Source organism: Pipistrellus hanaki (genome assembly GCF_964339955.1).
Source record: "Pipistrellus hanaki genome assembly, chromosome: 10".
NCBI lineage: Eukaryota > Metazoa > Chordata > Mammalia > Chiroptera > Vespertilionidae > Pipistrellus > Pipistrellus hanaki.
The window spans coordinates 16,669,554-16,690,791 of NC_140512.1; the positions used below are offsets into that span (position 1 = coordinate 16,669,554).

The following is a 21,238-nucleotide window of genomic DNA, read 5'->3' on the forward strand; positions in this document are numbered from 1 at the left end:
TGGTGCTCTTGGATCCGTTGCATTCGAAGGAATTATATAAAAGAACTATACGGATCCTCATGTGACTCTATCCGTTATTACGTTCACTGCGTGGTGGAAGGCAACGAAAAAAAAAGGGCCGTTAACATGCAACTGACATGGCATTAACATGCAACTGACATGGCATTAACATGCAACTGACATCCCCACGGCAATTGCTGACTTAGACGTCACCTAAAGAGGACTCCTTGATAAAATCACTTCTTGTCCTCGTCACAGGCCAGGAGCCACCGCCTGGGCAGCTCCTGGAGTGAATGGGCCACAGAGACCCCCGCACGTCCCAGCTGGTAAGAGGCCAAGGAGCGCAGCTGCAGCCCCGGAGACGGCCGCTGGGGGCGCGCGGCGGCGGGGCCGCCCCGGCTCCCGGCGGTGGGCGGGGCGGCGGCGGCGGCGGGCTCCGCCCCGGGGGCGGGGCCAGCGGGAGCAGCGCGTCCCTGCGCCGCACGTGGACGAGCCCGGTCGCCGCGGGGCGAGTCCAGCCGAGCTCTGCGGCCCTGGCGCGGCCCAGGGGGTGCCTATGTCTGGCCGCCCTTGCCGCTGGCTCCTCCGAGGGACTCTCGCCGCGGCTGCCCTGCTGCGCCCGGAGCGGCGCGCCCGCCCTCTCGCCGCCGTGCGGCCCGCCGCGCGCTCGCGCTCTCCGGTCCCGGGTAAGTGCGCGGCCTCCCTGCCGCCGCCGCCCGGACTCCGCCGCCGGCCCTCGGCCCAGCCCCGCGCCCATGCTCCCAGGCCCCGCCTGGGGGTAGAAGGGGGCAGTGCGGATTGGGGAGGTGTCCCCCCCGCGGTCTGTGCCCGCGGCGCCTCCATGACCGATCGGTCGGACGGGAGCGGGAGCGCGGCGGGCGCCTCGCGGGTCCTGCCGGCCCCGCCTCCCACCGGGCTGGTCCTCGGGGAGCGCTGCGCCCTCCTTCCTCCGCGAGGCGCTGTCAGCCCGACGATCCCGTTCCCACTCCTTCCTGGGCCCCAGACGCTCCCTAAGCTCTCCTCCCTCCCGGAAGAGAAGACTGGCTTCTATCCCCAAGCCTTGTACGGCTCCCATGCATCGCAGGGCCAGCCCGCCGCAGGGGCCAGCCCGCCGCAGGGGCCAGCCCGCCGCAGGGCCAGCCCAGGGGCCAGCCCGCCGCAGGGGCCAGCCCAGGGGCCAGCCCGCCGCAGGTTCAGCCCGCCACAGGGTCCAGCCCACGCACTGGCTCCTCGTTCCCGGCTTCCATCACTGTTTGTTGCGAGGCTTCCTGTGCCCGGTGACCGCTGGTTTTGTGCGAGAAGGAGCGAATAGGTTGGCACCAGGAGTGTATTCTCGAACCCTCCACCGTGCCGGTGTTGAACGCTGGACGGAGGGCGAGCTGCTGCTGTGCGGGTTGTTACCCAACAGCACCACACCGAGAGGTTCAAAAGCACACCCTCCTGGCCTGGGCTTTAGCGCCTGCCAAGAAGCAGGTTTGGAGTTTTAATTTTTCAAATATTGGGTCCCGTTGTCAGACCACTTTTTTTTTCTTTTCTTTTCATTTTGTGACTATGCACGAGGGTAGGATTCCTAAGGGCTCTTGTTTCAAGTTTCTAATCATCTGTGAGGCAGGCATGCCCCCTTGGCCTGTGGATGCCTTGACAAGGGAGGGCTCTGCCACATATCCAGCAGTACACTCAGACTGAAAAGGGAATGAATGGATAGGCCATGATTTTTTTTTTTTTAACTGAATCAGATGTTTGGAAATCTTTATTTTCAATGACTTGTATACAAACAAACTACCAAATGAAAACTGCAATCATTGTTTGTATATTGAACATGTTTTTTGTGCATTCTTTTTTTTTTTAAATATATTTTATTGATTTTTTTTTTTGCCCCTCTCCCTCCCTCCCACACATCCCCTCCCTTCCCAGAGTTTTGTGTCCATTGGTTGTATTTATATGCATGTATAAAAGTCCTTCGGTTGATCTATTATCTCCCCCAGATCTTCCTCCCCTCCCCGCTGTAATTTGACAGTCTACTTGTTGATATACTGTCTCTATATCTATCTTTTGGTTCATCAGTTTATAATGTTCTTTATTATCCACAAATGAGTGAGGTCATGTGGTGTTTCTCTTTCATTGATTGGCTTATTTCACTCAGCATGATGTTCTCCAATTCCATCCAGGTTGCTGCAAATGGTGAGAATTCCTTCTTTTTTATGTAGGCCATGATTTTTTAAAATATATATTTTATTGATTTTTTTTACAGAGAGGAAGAGAGAGGGATAGAAAGTTAGAAACATCGATGAGAGAGAAACATCGATCAACTGCCTCTTGCACATCGCCCACTGGGGATGTGCCTGCAACCAAGGTTACATGCCCTTGACCGGAATCAAACCTGGGACCCTTGAGTCTGCAGGCCGACACTCCATCCACTGAGCCAAACCGGTTTTGGCTAGGCAATGATTTTGTTCAGTCATTAGACAAGTAGCCAACACTCAGTAGTTATTAATGTAATAGCAGCTTTTGATCATATCTTTATTTATAGAGGCTGGGCCAATACAGGTATTAATAACACATAACTTTTGCCCTGGCCGGTTTGGCTCAGTGGATAGAAAGCGTCAGCCTGCGGACCAAGGAGTCCCAGGTTTGATTCCAGGCAAGGACACACACCCCCTGGTTGCCAGCTAGATGCCCTGTGAGGGGTGTGCAGGAGGCAGCCAATCAATGATCCTCTCTCATCATTGATGCTTCTCCCCTCTCCCTTCCTCTCTGAAATCAATAATAACTTATTTTAGAAAAACATGCAGCAATAAAGGTTCATACATATTTAAAAAATAAAAATAAGCCGGGACCGGTTTGGCACAGTGGATAGAGCGTCGGCTTGGGGACTGAAGGGTTCTGGATTCGATTCCAGTCAAGGGCATGTGCCTTGGTTGCGGGCACATCCCCAGTAGGGGGTGTGCAAGAGGCAGCTGGTCGATGTTTCTCTCTCATCGATGTTTCTAACTCTCTATCTCTCTCCCTCTCTCTCTGTACAAAATCAATAAAATATATATTTTTTTAAATTTAAAAAATAAAAGTAAAGACTTTTGCTCCCAAGTAGGAGAAATTACAACCTATTGTAGTTGAGCTTACTGCTGGCGAAGGTCCTTTAAAAGCACCTCCTTGAGTCTCAGTTGGAGTTCAAGACCCACAGACAACCTGCCTTCTCCTCCTACCTGGGCAGCACACACACACAGGGTTCCCTAGTGTCTGTTTTTCCTGCTAACCACATCCCTCTTCAGGAGGAGAGGGAGGAAGCTGAATTTGCTTCACAAGGCTCAAGGCCCCCACATACCAGCTTCTGCTCCTCTTGGCTCAATGGGAACCCACGTTTTTCAGACCCTCCATGATGGTGCCTTCATCCTTCTGACCTTTTTGGTATTTGGTGGGTTGTTGGTGGGCCTTTGGGTGAGGAGGATATGAAAATGTAGATTGAGACTGAATTTAAATTTTTCAATTTTCTAAACAAAGTAATGAACCAACTTCCTAATTATAAAAAGAAAAAATAAATAAATAAATAAATAAAAGCACCTCCTTGGAGAGGCTTCACTAAAGAGTACCCCTCGTTCCCTCATTCCTCTTATTCATCTTTATTTGTAGCTCTTATGCTTGCTATTATTATTATTTTTAATATATATTTTATTAATTTTTCACAGAGAGGCAGAGAGAGATAGAGAGCTAGAAACATCAATCAGAGAGAATCATCAATCAGCTGCTTTTTACACACACACACACACACACACACACACCCCGCACTGGGGATGTGCCCGCAACCAAGGCACATGCCCTTGATCGGAATCAAACCCAGGACCCTTCAGTCCGCAGGCTGACGCTCTATCCACTGAGCCAAACCAGTTTCGGCTACTTGCTTTTATTTTTATTTTATTCTGCCATATATCCTTAAGTATACATAAGCTCCATAAGGATGGGAAATTTTCCCTTTATTCACAGCACCTAAAATAGTGCCAGACACATAAGAGATGCTCGATAAACATTGTGGAATGAACAAATGTAATGAACTCTTGCAATCCGGGGACACACACACACACACACACACACCCGCCCACCCAGGGGATGTTGGAGGGCCAGTTTTGGCCCGATCCCAAAAGTCAGGCCGATAGGCCCCACTGGTGCATAAATGTGTGCACCAGGCCTCTATTCTATATATATAAAAGCATGATGTGCCAATTGACTGGATGGTGGCTTTGATGCACATTGACCACCAGGGGGAGATGCTCAACGCAGAAGCTGCCCCCACAGGTTCCAATCACCTGATTGGGGCCTGCCAGCCAACCTCTTGTTCTGATTGCCCAATGGGGAACCGGGAACTGGGGGTGGGTGGCAGCGTATCTGCTAGGTCCCTGATCGATCCAATCGTCCTGCCAGTAGCCCCACACACCGAGGGCAACTGGTGGCAGCAGGGGGAAGGTCCAACGAGTGAGTGGGAATGGCCAACCTCTTGGTTCTTTCTACCCCAGCTGGCAGGCTCTGATCGCCCAATGGGGAACCAGGAACTGGAAACCGGGGTTGGGTGGTGGCTGATGCGTGCCGGGCCAGGGACACTATAGCCCTGCTGGTCGCTCCACACACAGGGCAACCGTGGTGGCGGCAGGAGGCGGGGCTGCTGCTGGTAGCTGGGAAAGATCAGTCCTGATCACAGTTCCAGGCCTAGGGACCCTACCCATGTACGAATTGTGTGCGCTGGGCCTCTGGTTAAATATAATAAGAAAAAGGTCAGGCAGAGATCCACAGGACCAAGAGAGACTTTCAGAAAATACCAAAGATGTTTTTATTTGTTGCTATTGGCAGTGCTCTGAGGCTTTCTTAGCATTAAGTGTTATTTGAAAGAGAAAACCATGTTTAATCATTAGCCCAGAGAATGAAAAAAGCATAAGCTTTGTTTATTTCTCCAGATTCAGCAGTAACAACTCTGTGTAAACCATCCATAATAAATATTAATGACCAACAGTTAAATAGAACCGTTATTACAGGCCTTTGACCAAGTGATCATTTTTCAGTTTTACAGAGAAATAAACTGAAGCTTGGGGAGATTAAGTGATCTGCTTATTAAATAGCAAAGCCTAGATCAGGCTCCACATTATACCCCGCAGACTGCCATTCACCAAGTAAGAGTGAAAGCAGTGGTTGATATTTCAGATCCATGGTCTGCTAACACTCTCATTCCAGGGATGTTGGGCATAACAGTGTTGTCCTAAACCTTCTAGAATTTTATCCACGAAATCACTGATATAGGTGTAGGGGAGAGTGAGGAGTTGGGATGATGCCCATATTCTGACACGGGTGACTGGTAGTTAGTTGGCGGTAACATTCCCTGAGGTAAGAGGTCCAGTTTAACAGAAGTGTGTTTGTTATGGGAAATGATGAGATCAGTTTAGGGCATGTTGAGTTTGAGCATTTGATTCTACCTCTTACTGTCTCTGTAAACTAGAAGCAAGATACTTCATCTCTGGGCCTCAGTTTTTCAGTGCTCAGCTGAGAAGGGTAATGACCCTCTGTCATAGGGTTGAAGCGGGGCTTGAACAAACTCACCACCTACACGTTATTATTGCTTAGCTATGATTGCCTTGGACCCTGGGTAGCAGTTGGAGACAGAGGAGTCTTGACTGGAATACTTAGGAGTGAGAAGGGAGCAAGACTGGAGAAGGGACCTAGAGAAGCCCAAATGTAAGGGGCAGGCATCTCCAGAGGCAGGAAATAAGAAGTAGGAGAGGAGTTTTGAAGCAAGAAAGCAGTGATCTGCCAAAACCGGTTTGGCTCAGTGGATAGAAGGGTCCCAAGGTTCAGTTTTGGTCAAGGGCATGTACCTTGATTTCGGGCACATCCCCAGTGAGGGGTGTGCAGGAGGCAGTTGATCAATGTTTCTAGCTATCTATCCCTCTCCATTCCTCTCTAAAAAATCAATAAAATATATTTTAAAAAAAGAGAAAGAAAGAAAGCAAGCAGTGATCTCTGTTGTGTTGGGAAAGGATGTCATATAGGGCCAGGATTGAATGACTGTGATTTGGGAAGTAAATACCGGTGGGACATTTATTTTATTCACTGCCTTGTCTTTTCACTCCTGGGAGTAATTTCTGGTGCAGGGGTGCCTGGTGAATGTTTGTCGAAGGGATGAAGTGCAGTGCTGAGGAGTGAGCGCTAAAGTAACTATGGGCTTTCCTTAAGAGGGTTACCATGATAAGGGGAATGGTTATAATATGTGGTCTTATCACTGGAAATGGACTGAGATCAAGGCAGGTCTGCCCCAGTAAGGTCTGTAATGTGTGGGTTATTGATTTTGTGCAGGAAAGATTTCATAGCATGCGTCCAGGTAATTTTGAGAGTAAATTTATTACAACTGGGGACAGTGAGACAAAGGAAGGACTTAAGGAAGAAGAGGCAAGATTTCAGCAACAAGAGTGAGCCTAGGCAGAGCTGCCTTGGCCCTTTATTTATTTTTATTTTATTATTTTTTAAACTTTTTTTCACTAAAGGCCCAGTGCACAAAATTTGGGGTTTCCCTCAGCCCAGCCTGCATCCTCTCCAATACCCCTCGGGGGATGTCTGACTGCCAGTTTAAGGCCTGATCCTGTAGTCAGACATCCCTCTCACAATCCAGGACTGCTGGCTCCTAACTGGGAATCGGGAATCGAACCGACAATCTCTTGGTGCTCTTCCAAGAGAGCACCAAGGGCCAGGGCAGGAAGAATTCTTTTAATAAATGGTTTTTAGGACTAGGAATAAAATTAACTGTGCTTCTGTTTGCTGGAACCCACTTAATTAAAGACGTGATTATTACTTTTCTACTCTGTCTTCCCAAAAGGTTTTCTTGGAGCCTTAAAAATGGAGATGACAGAAATGACTGGTGTGTCGCTGAAACGTGGATCTCTCGCTGTTGAAGATAATGACAGTCTGGCCCCAGCTGAGGAGGCAAAAAGACAGAAGGTCTCGGAAGGCTGGCTAGCCAAAGGTCAGGATGGGATGGAAAATAACGCTCCACCCCGCTGTGAAAATGTGCCTGTGCTACCTGAAGCTGTAAGTGCTGGAGAGAGTAAAAGAAATTCTGACGCCCGGCTGCAAGAAGAGGAAGAGGAGGAGGAAGATGGCCTTTCAGAGGAGGGTGAGGAGGAAGAGGAAGCTGAGAGTTTTGCAGACATGATGAAGCATGGACTCACTGAACTTGATGTAGGCATCACCAAGTTTGTAAGTTCTCATCAAGGATTCTCGGGAATCTTAAAAGAAAGGTATGTTTCGTTTATGTACAAAATTATTTTAGTTATATTAGTTCTTTATAAAGAAACCAGAGGTCTGGTGCATGGATTTGTGCACCAGTGGGGTCCCTCGGCCTGGCCTGTGGGGATCTGGCCGAAACCTGCTCTCGGACATCCCCCGAGGGGTCTCGGATTGCTAGAGGGCAGTTCTTGGGTGACACACCCTAGAATCGGGCTCCTTCCTCTTACCTCCTATGTTAAGTTTATTCCTAGGTTATTTTATTTTATTTTATTTTTATTTTTTCTTTCTGATAGTTTATTGTTAGCATATAGAAACAACGGATTTTTCTATATTGAGTTTGTAAGGCTTACTGTTGACAGGCTGTTTCCTAAAATTAACAGGAAACAAAATGCTAATGCTCTGAAAGTTTGTGTTTTCTTTCCGTCAGATACTCTGACTTCGTTGTCCACGAAATAGGAAAAGATGGGCGCGTCAGCCATTTGAATGACTTGTCCGTCCCCGTGGATGAGGAGGTAGGAGCCCGCTCTCCGGCAGAAGTCACCTTCTGTATAAAAGTAGCGTTTTTTAGAGCCTTGGATTCTGTGTGTGACTCATTGCGAGTTTTTGTGGTTATTTAAAAGGATCCTCCAGAAGACCTATTTACAGTTTTGACAGCTGAGGAAAAGCAGCGTTTAGAAGAGCTTCAGCTTTTTAAAAATAAGGAAACCAGTGTTGCCATTGAGGTAAGTAGTAAAGAAACATATGAAAAAGTTGTATAGGGTTTGCATTGCTTTTTTGGGGGTAGATGTTGTTAAGTGTCTGTTGGAAAAATTATATTGATAGTATCGATAGTTAACAAAAGAATGATGTTCTATTTGATCTAAAAGGGCATTATTTACACTAAAAAAATGTTTTTGTCACTAACAGATACCACTACCCACATAAACCGTGGCCAAAAAAGTGGTTTTTTTAAAAAATGTTTCAGGCCGAAACCAGTTTGGCTCAGTGGATAGAGTGTCAGGCCTGCAGACTGAAAGGTCCCGGGTTCGATTCTGATCAAGGGCATGTACCTTGGTTGCAGGCATGTCCCCAGTAGAGGATGTGCAAGAGACAGCTGATCGATGATTCTCTCTCATCGATGTTTCATCCATTAGTGGGTCATAAACCCAATTTAATGGATCTTACCTTTTTTTAATGCAATAAAATAAAATAGAAAATTATAGTGTATTATACATAGTTAGGGTCCAAGTAAATATTTCTTTAAAAAAAATTTTTAATTGTTAATAAGATATGTACACATACTTCCAGCTGTTGAATCCAGATGTGAAATGTATTTCTTTTTTTTCTTTTCTTTTTTTTTTTATTTATATATTTTATTGATTTTGTACAGAGAGGAAGGGAGAGAGATAGAGAGTTAGAAACATCAGTGAGAGAGAGTCATCGATCAGCTGCCTCTTGTACACCCCCTACTGGGGATATTCCCTCAACCAAGGTACATGCCCTTGACCGGAATGGAACCTGGGACCCTTCAGTCCCCAAGCCGACGCTCTATCCATTGAGCCAAACCGGTCCCGGCAGAAATGTATTTCTTAATGTGAGACTCATTAAAAAATTGAAAAAACATTATGTAACTAATAAGTTTATATTTTCTTGATGTTGATTTTTTTTTTTTTTTAATTGTGAACAAATGTGCTAGCACATCATTACAAAATGAGTCGGTATAAAACTCATTACAAGGCAATTGTGGGTTGGACTATTCGAGGGCGTTGAGTTTCTGCCATCCCTGCATTTCGGTCTGTGAGCCCTGAAGTGCTGGTCCAGCAGAGTCCCCGAGAGAGCGTCTGCAAAGTGCTTGGCACAGTGCCTGATATATGGACATACACCACCAATAGGCTCGTTGTGCTTGCGTATTGTGAAGGTCTAAAAGATTTCTTTATATATATATTTTATTGATTTTTAACAGAGAGGAAGGGAGAGGGATAGAGAGCTAGAAACATCGATGTGAGAGATACATCAACCAGCTGCCTCCTGCACACCCCCTACTGGGGATGTGCCCGCAACCATTGTACATGCCCTTTCAGTCCGCAGACTGATGCTCTATCCATTGAGCCAAACCGGTTTCGGCGGTCTAAAAGATTTCTGAAATCACACCTGTGTCCTTTTGTTATTTCACCCAGCTAATAAAATGAGTAGTGTCTTATCTCATTCATTAGTATAATTTCTCTATTTCATGTTTGTTAAATCTGTAATATTATTATCTATGCTTTTGATAGGTTGTTGAGGACACCAAAGAGAAAAGAACTGTCATCCATCAAGCAATTAAGTCTCTGTTTCCAGGACTAGAGACAAAAACAGAGGACAGAGAGGGGAAGAAATATATTGTGGCCTACCATGCCGCTGGGAAGAAGGCTCTGGCAAGTAAGTGTGTGAGGGACCTGGCATTTCTCCTGCCTGGCGAGCCCCAGAGGCAGGTCCACCCCTCCTCTACTCTGCTGTTGTTCAAAGGAGGATATTGATCATGTCACTTCTTCAAAGAGGGTGGATAATATCATTTCAGATGGTGGAGCCATCGTATAGAATGTCTGTCTGATAGGGGGCGTTAGGTCGTTTGTGTGAAAAAAGATTTGCTGAAATTACAGTGGTGCCTGAGAGAGGTCTTAGGAATTTTATCTGTCCCCTGAAGAGCAGAGTGGCAATTCAAGAAGAAAATGAAAGGCTGTTGCTCACTCTGTGTTCTTAATGGAGAGATGAAAGCTTTCTGGTGAACAGAAAATGCTTGTCACCTATCCTAATAGTATATTTTTTAGCAAAGTTCTTATCTTGAAAGAGCTGCTGGCTTTCCAACTGTATTTCCTTCACTCACATAGAAAAACCACAGAAAAAATAATAAGAGAAAAGCCACGGGATATATAGAAAAAGCACCCCTTTGCCGAAGCCCAACTTTCATTGTGTATCATCCATTTGACATGGGTGTGTTTTCAGTGAATCTCTGATATTTATGTTCTGACTAGAGGCCCGGTGCGTGACATTCGTGCACTGGGCTGGGGGGGGGGGGGGGGGAAGGCCTAGGGGTCCCTCAGCCCAGTCTGTAACCTCTCACGGTCGGAAGCCCTCAGGGGATGTCAGACTGAAGGCTTAGGTCCTCTCCCCCCACATCCCTGAGGGTCCTTAGCACTGCCAAGGAGGCAAGAGAGACTCCCGCCACTGCCGCTGGAGTGAACCCGGCTCAGGGCTTCTGGCTGAAGGGTGCTCCCCCTGTGGGAGCACACTGACCACCAGGGGGCAGCTCCTGGTGGTCATAGCGACCAGTTGTTACACCATTTAGTTGATTTGCCTAATTAGCCTTTTATCATATAGGATGTGTTTTCTACAGCCATGAAAATTTCTACTTGTATATAACCTTAAGAAATAGTAGATAGTTTTTCCTTGTCAAGTCAACAGTTACAATTTTAATGAAAATTACAGTAAGAAAAAATTATTTCTTCCTCCTCCTCCCCTATTAGGAATGGTCTCTATTAGTGGAGTTACTTCTGGATATATTTGTTAGAACAAAACTCCAAGACCAAATTAAAAAAAAAAAAAAGACTGTTCAAAGCATTAATGCTTGGTCCTATTTCCTTAGGCTAATGCTCTGAATGTAGGAAACCTTTGTGGTTTTTAACTATGGTTCTAGTGAAGTGAAAGGATATAAGACACATGGGCAGAAATTGGGTTCAGCTAGGCCTGAGAAAGTATTATAGTGAGATCAGTAAGTATGGATGGGAACAGAAATGAGAGACCTCGAGCAGTTGGGGGGAAGAAAAAGGAGATTGGAGGCCACTTCTCAGTGGATGCCAAAAAAAAGGAAAAGTGAGATCAGATGTTCTGAAACTACTTGCGGTTCTGTGTTGTTAACATACTTCCAGTTCCACAAACTAATGGTGTGGTTGCTGTATGTTACTTGGATGTCTGAGTCGATAGTATAAAATATTACCTAGCGGTCTTTCTTCAGCCAGAATTGTTGAGGAGAATTCAGCCCAGTGGAATATGGTCTGAGTGACTATTTTTTTCCATCCTCCCATGATTAGCCTGTAGCTGGGCAGCTATTCTAGATGGGGAGAAGAGAAGGTGACTTGCTCCATTCCGTCTAATGATGTGGGACCCAGGTTGAGAAGGGCTGCCAGGGAGACGCTCCTTACAGAGAGGCCGTGCGTGTCTGTCAGCCACCCTCTGGCAAAGGCAAGAAGCAAAGTCAGGGTCTTGTTCTGCCGAGCGTGGTCATGAGGAAGCAAATTGGAAAAGGTAAAACCTGACTTTCTTTGGCGGGGCACCTCTTGAGAGTGATCATTGTTTCTTAGGGGTTGCCTGTGGTCTTCCAGGAGGGGAGTGAGGGCGTTGGAGGCCACAGGGGCTATTGCCGTTTTCTCACCCTTCCTTCTCAAGGGAATGAATGGCACCCGGTCTCTCAGGCTCTGTCTTTAGCTACATTTTCTGTGCTTTATGCCACACCCACCATTTTTCTCTTTTTTTTTTTCCAAAGACATTCCCTTAAGAATTTCCCAGTGAGATGCTGAGCTCCTTGTGACATGCACCACCCTCCCCATCTCCCTGTGCACATCTTCAGTGAAATAATGGGCTTTTCCCTTTAAAAAGAAGCACGAAGACAGGTTATGTTGGATCGCTGCTCGCACCTCTCAGGCTTGAGGTGTGGTGGCATTTAGCGAAGGGTGAGTGAGAGGTCTCCCTCTGAGCTCTCTCCTATCTCCTCCTGGACCCAGACAGGCTCTTGGGAACCTGCATTCATCTCTCACAGATCTAGATCCCTGCCCGCGAATGAGAGTGGCTTAAAGTCATCACCATTGGGAAGGCAGGGAGAGCCGGTGTCCAGAGAATACTGTTCATGCCCCTGCAAATAGAACCTGATACCAATCAATAAAATTTTCTAAAAAATTAAAAAGTAAAAAAATAATAATAAAAAATAAAATAGAACCTGATACCAATGACACCTTCTCCTCCTGGGCCACCCTGCCTAGCATTTGAATTAATTAGCTTTTATTTTTTTTTATTTAAATATATTTTTATTAATTTCAGAGAGAAAGGTAGAGGGAGGGAGAGAGAGAGAGATACATCAGTGATGAGAGAGAATCGTTGATTGGCCGCCTCCTGCATGCTCCCCACAGGGGATCGAGCCCGCAATCTGGGCATGTGCCCTTGACTGGAATCGAACCCAGGACCTTTTAGTCCGCAGATTGATGCTCTATCCGCTGAGCCAAACCGGCTAGGGCTGAATTAATTAGCTTTTAAATCTTCATTGCAAATCTACATTTATAATGTTTTCGGAGTCCATTTACTACCAAACCCTGATACAAATTCTCACTGTTTTCTCAAATAGAGCATGCGTCCTAAACCATAGGCATCGTGGGTTCTGAATCATGGTGCCCAAACGTCACCAACTACTTCACGTTAGACATCCAGCCTGATAGACATGGCACGTAGATGTATCTATCAGAACATCCCTATAGTGTTTTTTTTGGAAACGTAATTATTATTAAATGTTTTGGGATAGCTCACGTACGTTCCAAGTACCTCTGAGAACTTTTCAAAGACTTAAGTGAAAAAAACAAAACAAAGTTTTTCTGCCGGGTGATATGTAGAGGTTCTCGTCCCTGGCGGATACCTGGGCTGGGATTCCACAGAGACTCAGGAGGGAGAGCCAGGCGGGTGAAAGAGAAACTCTGGGAGAGACTCGTGTGATGGCATCCCCAGGAAGAGGGCATTCCGGTAGCCAGAGTGGGTAGCAGTGGAAACGTGACAGGTAGGTCTGGCAGAACGGAGCTCTGAAACGTGTCCGCCAGCATTTACAACATGGAAATCATCGGTGCCTGCCAGAGCAGTTTCCGTGGAATAAGCTGGAAGCCAGTGTACACAGTGGGTTGAGGGGGAAGGCAGTAGTAAATACAGGCTGCTTTTTCAAATAAGCTCTCAAGAGGAGGAGAAAGGAAAGGGTTAAGGAGAGGGAGACATAAGATTGCCTTATAAAGGGGAGCCCTAAAAAAATAAATAAATAAAGGGGAAGAGCCCTGACCATGTTGATGTACGGAAGGAAGAGCCAGTCGAGGGAGGGTGAGAATTCCGGGAGGAGCGGGATGATGGAGCAGGACCCCGGAGGAAGCCAGAAGGTTGGCGTGCAGGGGTGCAGCACTGGGCAGGGCCTTGACTAAGAAGGAAAGAATGTTCTGCATGCTACCCCCTCCTGTCATCTTTCTTGAGCTACAAACATTTTTTTTTTCTTCCTTATTCATGAGGGTCTCTGTCCAGGGTTCATGAATCTTCCTGAACATTTCTCTTGTTTGGTTTCTATTTCTACTAGACGAGGGCCGCCATATCAGACCATCAGAAGACCGCTTCCTATTTTCTCAGCCTGAGGCCTCTTTGCATTAACATTTTAAATTAGAATGTCTCAAACATTCTGAAAGTTATTTTAAATTGTAAAGCTATACATGTCCTAGTTAGCATTCTAGGGATTTGGGGTTTTATAAAGTTAAACAGACTACCCAGAAATAAATTTATACTCATAGATTTTCTGTTAATCAATGCATATGCTTAATATTTTGTATACCGAATGCACTTAGAAAAAGAATCCTTGCATCTGGTATTTGCAGAGGAGGTAATGATATGCATGCTCAGTGCTTGGATTTGCTAATAAAAGATGCATGCTCATCCTGGCCAGTGTGTTCAGTGGTTAGAGTGTCAGCCTATGCACCAAAGGTGTCGGGTTCGATTCCCCTTCAAGGGCACATACCTGGCGAGTTTGCTCCTCCCCACCCCACTCTTTGGGGTGAGTGTGGGAGGCAGTGAGTGGATGTGTCTCTCTCATGCATGTTTCTCGCCCCCTCCCTCCCGCCCTTCCACTCTCTGAAAAGCAATGGGAAAAAATAACCTCAGGTGGTTAACAAAACAAAGAACAGACGCATGCTTGTGAGCCAAAACTCATATTCAGTTGTCATACTCTTAAGGTATTATAGCATTTAGTTTTTTAGTCTTCTAGCTTCATTTATTTTTTTTTTGCCATTTTTGGCTTATTGTGAATGTACTACCGAAAGGAAATGTATTAGTTAAGGGAAAATGTAGCTACACTTCATCAACCTTTACGACAAATATATTTTTAACTTTTTTTTTTATGGACATTTTTAGATATGCACGTAAATGAAGGGGGTAGTATATTAATCCCATTGTACCCATCAGCCGTCTTCAAGATTGTTAACATTCTGTTGTTTTTGTTTGATCTATTCCTCCAACTTTTTTTTTTTTTCTCATTGCAGTGTTTTAAAGAAAATTCTGCATTGTACTTTATTTCACTCATAAATACTTCAGTATGTATCTAACAGATAAGGACTGAAGCCTTAAAACTATTATCCCATCCAATAAAATCAACAAGTTCTTAATATCTAATACCCAATGCATTTTCAGTTTTTCCCTGGTTAGTTCAAAAGTGTCTTTTACATATAGATATCTTGTTCAAATAATGATACGAACAAGGTAAGAACATTGGATTCAATGGATCTCTTAAATCATCTCTTAAATCTCTTTGAATCTATTGGTTTAAGAACTGTTTTTCATAATTTCACATTTTTTCAAATAAAAAATATTTGTAACTCACTATAGGAAACTCATAAAACACAAAACAAAGCAATGATTACTTGCAATCTCACCACCAAATGTGAATCACAAAGAGCATTTCTGTACATGTCCTCCCATATTTAAGAACACAATCCCTAAAATCTCTAGGTGGGGAAGCATTTTAGCATTTTGCATCGTCTTTTTTAGTATATTTTTATTGATTTTGGAGAAGAAGGAAGAGTGAGAGAGAGACAGAAGCATCAATAATGAGAGAGAATCACGGATCAGCCGCCTCTTGCACCCCGCTCCCATACACACACACACACACACACACACACACACACACACACACTCTGGGGATCAAGCCTGCAATCCGGGCATGTGTCCTTAACCAGAATCAAACCTGGGACCCTTCAGTTCACAGGCCGACACTCTATCCACTGAGCCAAACCAGCTAGAGCTTCTTTTTTTCCCCCCCAATTAATTTTAGAGATAGAAAGGAAGCAGAGAAAGAGAAAGAAACATAAATTTTTTGTTCCATTTACTTATGCCTTCATTGTTTGACTCTTGTATGAGCCCTGACTGGGAATCGAACCCACAACCTTGGCATACTAGGCTGACACCCTCACCAACTGAGCTCCCCGGCCAGGGCCTTGCATCCAGTCCTAAACCTTTTGCCACTTCCGGTGGGTAGAGACAGTGCAGCTTTGAGGATGAACTGACAGACGATTGTGAGGGGATTGAGGCAGGGAGGCTTGTACCTGTAGGTGAGTTTTCTGCTTGTTCACCGTTTGCCTCTGCGACATTCCATTGTCAATGTCTACATGGCTGTTAACCCACCGCCTTCTACCAGGTACTGTCCAAGTCCCTGGTAGAAACTTTCCATGCGATCATTTGCATGTTCACCTCTAAAGCACGTTAGTATTATTTCCTATAAATTAAACGTTGCTCTCTTGTGCTCTTTACGCTGTGCATTTGGACAGAGGTCAGAACTGCAGCAGGTAAGAGCGGTTGGCGTTTCATGTAGACGAAATGAAACGCCACTGGTTTTCGTCCCAAGTGCCAAGTGTAGACAACTTTGCTTAACTGTAGTGATCTGAAGGGAAACCAAAAATAATATTCCCATTTGCAATTTTCTGAGGATGAGTTGTGAGGAACTCACACCGAGAGCCAAAGAAACACTTGTTAAACGTTTCTGTTTGAGGCGGAAAAGACGCACAGTCATACTTAACAGAAAGGAAAAGCAATTCACTGAGCATCCGTGCTCTGGCCGTTTTCCCAGATGGTCTATTGATTCTTTTGTTCGTTACATTTTAGCTTTCCTCCTGGAAGTTTCTCAGGTTTCTGAAGAGGGATGCATGAATTCATGCTAACGGACGATTTTAGGGACAAAGACAAAGGACCATTTTTAAAAGCAGGCACTTCCCTAGGGATTGTGTGAAATATTTTTTTCAGTTTTTCTCTCATAGAGTGACAGACACTGAGTAAATTAGATGTGTTCAATTAACAACTGCAGCTGTGTGTCACCTGAGACTCACGGGTATTCTTGTATGTCTGGGAAGTGCAGTTGTGATTTACATATTTTTCCCAAAGTGTTGATTTTTTTTTTTAAATACCCTTTGGGCCGCTTAAGTCTAAATCTTAATATTGCTTAAACATGTGCCTATATATTATAAGATAATGGAAATGTTATATAAAAGAAGTGTTTAAAAAAATCAGTTTCTCCAAAGTCTTGAAATGTTTACTTCCAAAAAAGCCGAGCAAGCCAAGTAACGGTAGCTCAGAAGTTAACATTTAAACCTGGCTTACTTGTTAACACCTCCTTTTCCCCAAGAATGGCAGTGAGGTCCTGAATGCCAGCTACTCTCTCTGTAAACCACCAGTTTTAGCTGCTTTGTGATGGAGGTGGCCTTCGGAAAACCTAAATGTGTCACTGAGGCAACTCCTCACAAGTTCCATCCCGTCCCGTCTCAGGCATCCAGCCTGTGTGTGTGCACCCCGGGATGAGAGGCAGCGCTGTGGGGTTCCCTCTGGACTGCATGTTCCAGAGGGCCCGTCGGCCCCCCCGTCCTGCGTGTGCTTTAAAGTGACTGCAGCGTGGAGGTTGTCGGTTAGTCTCAGTCACCTGTCACACCACCTGCCTGCAGCTTTTGATTTTAAGTATGATCAGGTAATGTTAGTATCCAGGCACAAAACGTTTAATACTTAGAGTCCACAGAGCTGTAACCACTTCACCTGCACTTCCTGTCAGGCTAGATCTGATTTCTCTACTCAAAAGGTTCTCCAGCGAACAATGAACTAGGGTTTCATAAGGGAAAAAAAACCTCAGATAACGTTTATTGCAGCGTCTATAACGTTTAATTCTTTTGTTTTTAAGATCCAAGAAAACATTCTTGGCCAAAATCTAGGGGAAGCTACTGCCACTTTGTACTGTACAAGGAGAACAAAGACACCATGGATGCTATTAACGTGCTGTCCAAATACTTAAGGTGCGTATCTTGTTCTTGTCACTGTACAAAGTCAAAACGTGGACATTCCTTTTCTTCTTTCCAAGCTAATCAGGAAGGAGTGGGAAAATGGGCAAACAGATAGCAACTATGCCTCCTAATTACAGTCTCCTTACACAGTAGGTGAATTATTTTTTTTATTTTATTTTTAATATATTTTATTGCTTTTTTACAGAGAGGAAGGGAGAGGAGAGAGAAAGAGCTAGAAACATCGATGAGAGAAAGACATTGACCAGCTGCCTCCTACACACCCCACACCAGGGATGTGCTCGCAACCAATGCACATGCCCTTGACCATAATTGAACCCGGGACCTTTCAGTCCGCAGGCTGATGCTCTATCCACTGAGCCAAACCAGTTTCGGCATGAATTTTTTAAAAATCTCCCTGCATATTGCCAGTGATTCAAGATGAAAATTCCGTACGTAATTAGTTCACACATAGTAGAGAGTGACCAGTCTGCTCAGCTGAACATAAGGGTTACCTTTCTTCCCCGAAGCCTACACTGTGATGGGGCTGCAGAGGTTTGTTTCACTAAACTGTGAGGCGATGGAAAGGCCGAGACCAGTCGGATTTCCTCATAGGAACGCAGACACTCTGGGCCAGGTGCTGAAGGAGTTGATTTTATTTTTTAAGAGATGGGTACAGGCACCACAGCAAGTCTCTTTGCAATACAGATTTGCTTTCTAATATATATTTAATCCAGTTTAAACAAGCTCGGTCATGTGTAAACTTGTGGCTGCCATAACAAAACACCACAGACGCAGGCGGATTTTCTCACCATTCTGGAGGCTGGAAGTGTCTGTGAAGGTGGTATAGGTTTGGGGTTTTTCTCGTTGGCAGGTGGCCACCTTTCTGTGTCCTCACATGGCATTTTCCTGTGTCGTCATGTCCCCGGAGTTTCAGTGTGTGTCCAAATTTCCTCCTCTTACTAGGACACCAGGCAGATTGGATGAGGGCCCACCCTATGGCCTCATTTTAACTTAATCACGTCTTTAAGGGTTCGGTCTTCAAACGCATTAACAAGTGCCTGGAGGCAGGGCTGCATCATAGGAACGTGGGGGGAACCCCGCTCAGCCCAGGACACAGCTCTCTCTTAGGTAACGTTTTATCTGCTCTAGTTGCTAGCTCCCTGGGAGAGAGTTGTGGTGCCTTGCCTGCACCTGAGCCCGCACCTGAGCCCGGGAGGATAGACACGGCGCCACAGGGGAGGGGAGGCGGTGTGGAGGGCTTCCTCTGAGGTCTGGGCTGAGGATTGCTCAGAGTTCAAGAAATTCTTCCTGTTTTTCTCTGGTTAGTGTGAAACAGTTTTACTAACCTACGTCTTAGCAAACTAGCTTACCTATAGCTTCGCTGCAAAACCGTTCAGATCCCAGCGTTAGCATTTGGCTTTTTAATTCAAAGAAATAGCATGTCTATTCACAAAGTTCACATCATCATTGACTTTTTTTTTAATTGAAGATACAAAGTTCTCAGAGTGGCACATTAGATACCTAGAATGAGGTGGTTGTTTTTTCTTTTTTCTTTTTTTTTTACCAGTGTAATGCACTGCGTATGATTAATAGGACATGCATTATTTCTTTTCTTGTTACTGGCCAGCTAAGTCTTTAAACAGTATGTTATTTATTTAGCGCCACACACACGTTAAGTCAAGCCCTGCTAGGGGGTTGTCTAGCATCACTTACTTTCTCATGTTGCATATTATGTTTTCCTGGGTACGTTTTTTTTTTTTTATTATCTCCTTATTAATCTATTATGATTTTAAGTATATTTTGAATCTTAGGTTATGAAAAATATGATTTCTTACTGGTATACTACTTCAGATGGTTTTGTTTCCGTCTTTCCAGAGTCAAGCCAAACATATTCTCCTACATGGGGACCAAAGATAAACGGGCCATTACTGTCCAAGAGATTGCTGTTCTCAAGTAAGTAGAGAGCACATACTGGGTTCACGTTGCAAAATCCTAGCACCGCCTTTCAGAAGCCTCAGATTTGCTTTGTGGGGTGTCTCCAATCATTAGATGGTGTCTCAACCTGTTCAAAAGTTGTTTTTCTGTTTCTTTTCTTGCTTGTCTGTATTTCCCAAAATTTTTATAGCACACAGGTATTATTTGTGTGATGTTAAAGGATTTTTGTGGTAGATCCATGAGGATAGTGCGTCTTTTCCTCTCTCTTGTTCATTAGTTATTAAAAACTAGAGGCCCGGTGCTCAAAATTTGTGCATTGGCTGGAGAGGGGTCCCTCAGCCCACCCTGTGCCTTCTAATAGTCCGGGAGTCCTTGGATGATGTCTGACTGCCTAATCATCCTTAGCTCCTGCCACTGCCGCTGTGCTCGCCAGCTATGAGCCCGACTTCTGGCTGAGTGGTGCTCCCCCTGTGGGAGCATGCTGACCACCAAGGGGCAGCTCCTGCATTGAGCGTCTGCCCCCTGGTGGTCAGTGCGCATCATAGCGACCAGTTGTTCTGCCATTCGGACAGTTTGCATATTAGCCTTTTATTATATAGGATAAGTTACTTAATTTCAAAACAGTGAATGAACACTTTTGGTATACACTGCAGATGGAAAAGATGGTCTCTGCTTTTGAAGCAGATATTTAGTAGAGCAGACATGTAAATCAGAACCTGTTACACAGTGAGATTAATGCTGAAATAGAAGTATATTGGTGGTATTAGGATAGATCTGACAACAAAGCCAGGGACTCATTGTTGGGGGACAGCCAGAGAAGGTTTTCTCAGAAAATGGTGTGCTAAAGTTTTAATCTAAATTAGGGCTTCTCAATTTCTTTACTGTTCATATTTTGGGCTAGGTAATTCTGTTGCAGGGTCATCCTATACATTGCAGGACATTTAGCAGCAGCCCTGGCTGCTGTCTACCCACTAGATATCAGTAGCATTCCCCCCTGCCACCTAACTTTGACAACCAAAAATGTCTCCAGACATTGCCGTTTTTCTGTGAAGGGCAAACTTGCCCCTGGATAAGAACCACTGGTCTAGAAGGATGGGTAGGAGTTTCCTGGGGCTGGGACAGGTCTAGGGTTGTTTGTTCCAAACTAAGAAAACAGCTTGTGAAAAGACACTGGGATGGAATTGGGAACATGGCACATTTGGTACCTGGCACGTACTTTAGTTGTGTGGAAGCACAGCAAGAAATAGGTGTGGGCGTAGGCAGGATCCAGATGTGAAGGGCCCTACAGGTCATATTCAGGATGTTGGACTTCATCTACACAGGAAGTTGTGTTTAAAGGCAGGATTATGAGTTGTGGGTAAAGCAATATAGCTGAAACTGGAGATGTTGGAGGTATTGCCATATCCTGAGGAGGAAGACCAGGAGTCTGAACTCAGTCAGTGCAGCAGAGGTAAAGGCTTTCGTCCGAGTACACCCCTGAGGTGAGGAATGCTGGGAGGACGAGGTAAACGGGCAGGAGGAAACTTATGGTGATGCACAAACTTGAATGTGGTGATGGTTTCATGAGTTTATTCATATATTAAAACTTATATAAATATATTTTTTAATATTTTAAAAAATATTTTATTGATTTTTTACAGAGAGGAAGAGAGAGGGATAGAGAGTTAGAAACATTGATGAGAGAGAATCATCGATCAGTTGCATCTTGCACACCCCCTACTGGGGATGTGCCCGCAACCAAGGTAAATGCCCTTGACCGGAATCGAACCTGGGACGTTTCAGTCCGCAGGCCAACTCTCTATCCACTGAGCCAAACCGGTTTCGGCAAAACTTGTATATTTTTATTTATTTATTTATTTTTAATATATTTTATTTTTTACAGAGAGGAAGGGACAGGGATAGAGAGTTAGAAACATCAATGAGAGAGAAACATCAATCAGCTGCCTCATGCACACCTTATTGGGGATGTGCCCACAACCACGGTACATGCC

General features: G+C 45.0%; 1 protein-coding gene across 2 annotated transcripts in view; it reads left to right on the forward strand.

Moving 5' to 3' along the window:
* Nucleotides 1-448: 448 nt before the first annotated feature.
* The window catches only part of PUS7 (pseudouridine synthase 7), a 39,281-nt gene continuing 18,491 nt past the window's right edge, over nucleotides 449-21,238 (forward strand). The window contains exons 1-8 of one of the 2 annotated variants that reach the window (XM_084897828.1): nucleotides 449-686; nucleotides 6,848-7,268; nucleotides 7,685-7,769; nucleotides 7,878-7,979; nucleotides 9,510-9,654; nucleotides 15,819-15,836; nucleotides 17,213-17,324; nucleotides 19,188-19,265. In XM_084897828.1, the coding sequence (XP_084753954.1) occupies nucleotides 557-686; nucleotides 6,848-7,268; nucleotides 7,685-7,769; nucleotides 7,878-7,979; nucleotides 9,510-9,654; nucleotides 15,819-15,836; nucleotides 17,213-17,324; nucleotides 19,188-19,265 (1,091 nt within the window). In that variant the 5' untranslated portion in view covers nucleotides 449-556. The remainder of the gene's footprint in view (nucleotides 687-6,847; nucleotides 7,269-7,684; nucleotides 7,770-7,877; nucleotides 7,980-9,509; nucleotides 9,655-15,818; nucleotides 15,837-17,212; nucleotides 17,325-19,187; nucleotides 19,266-21,238) is intronic. The other variant, XM_084897829.1, reaches the window with a different exon arrangement.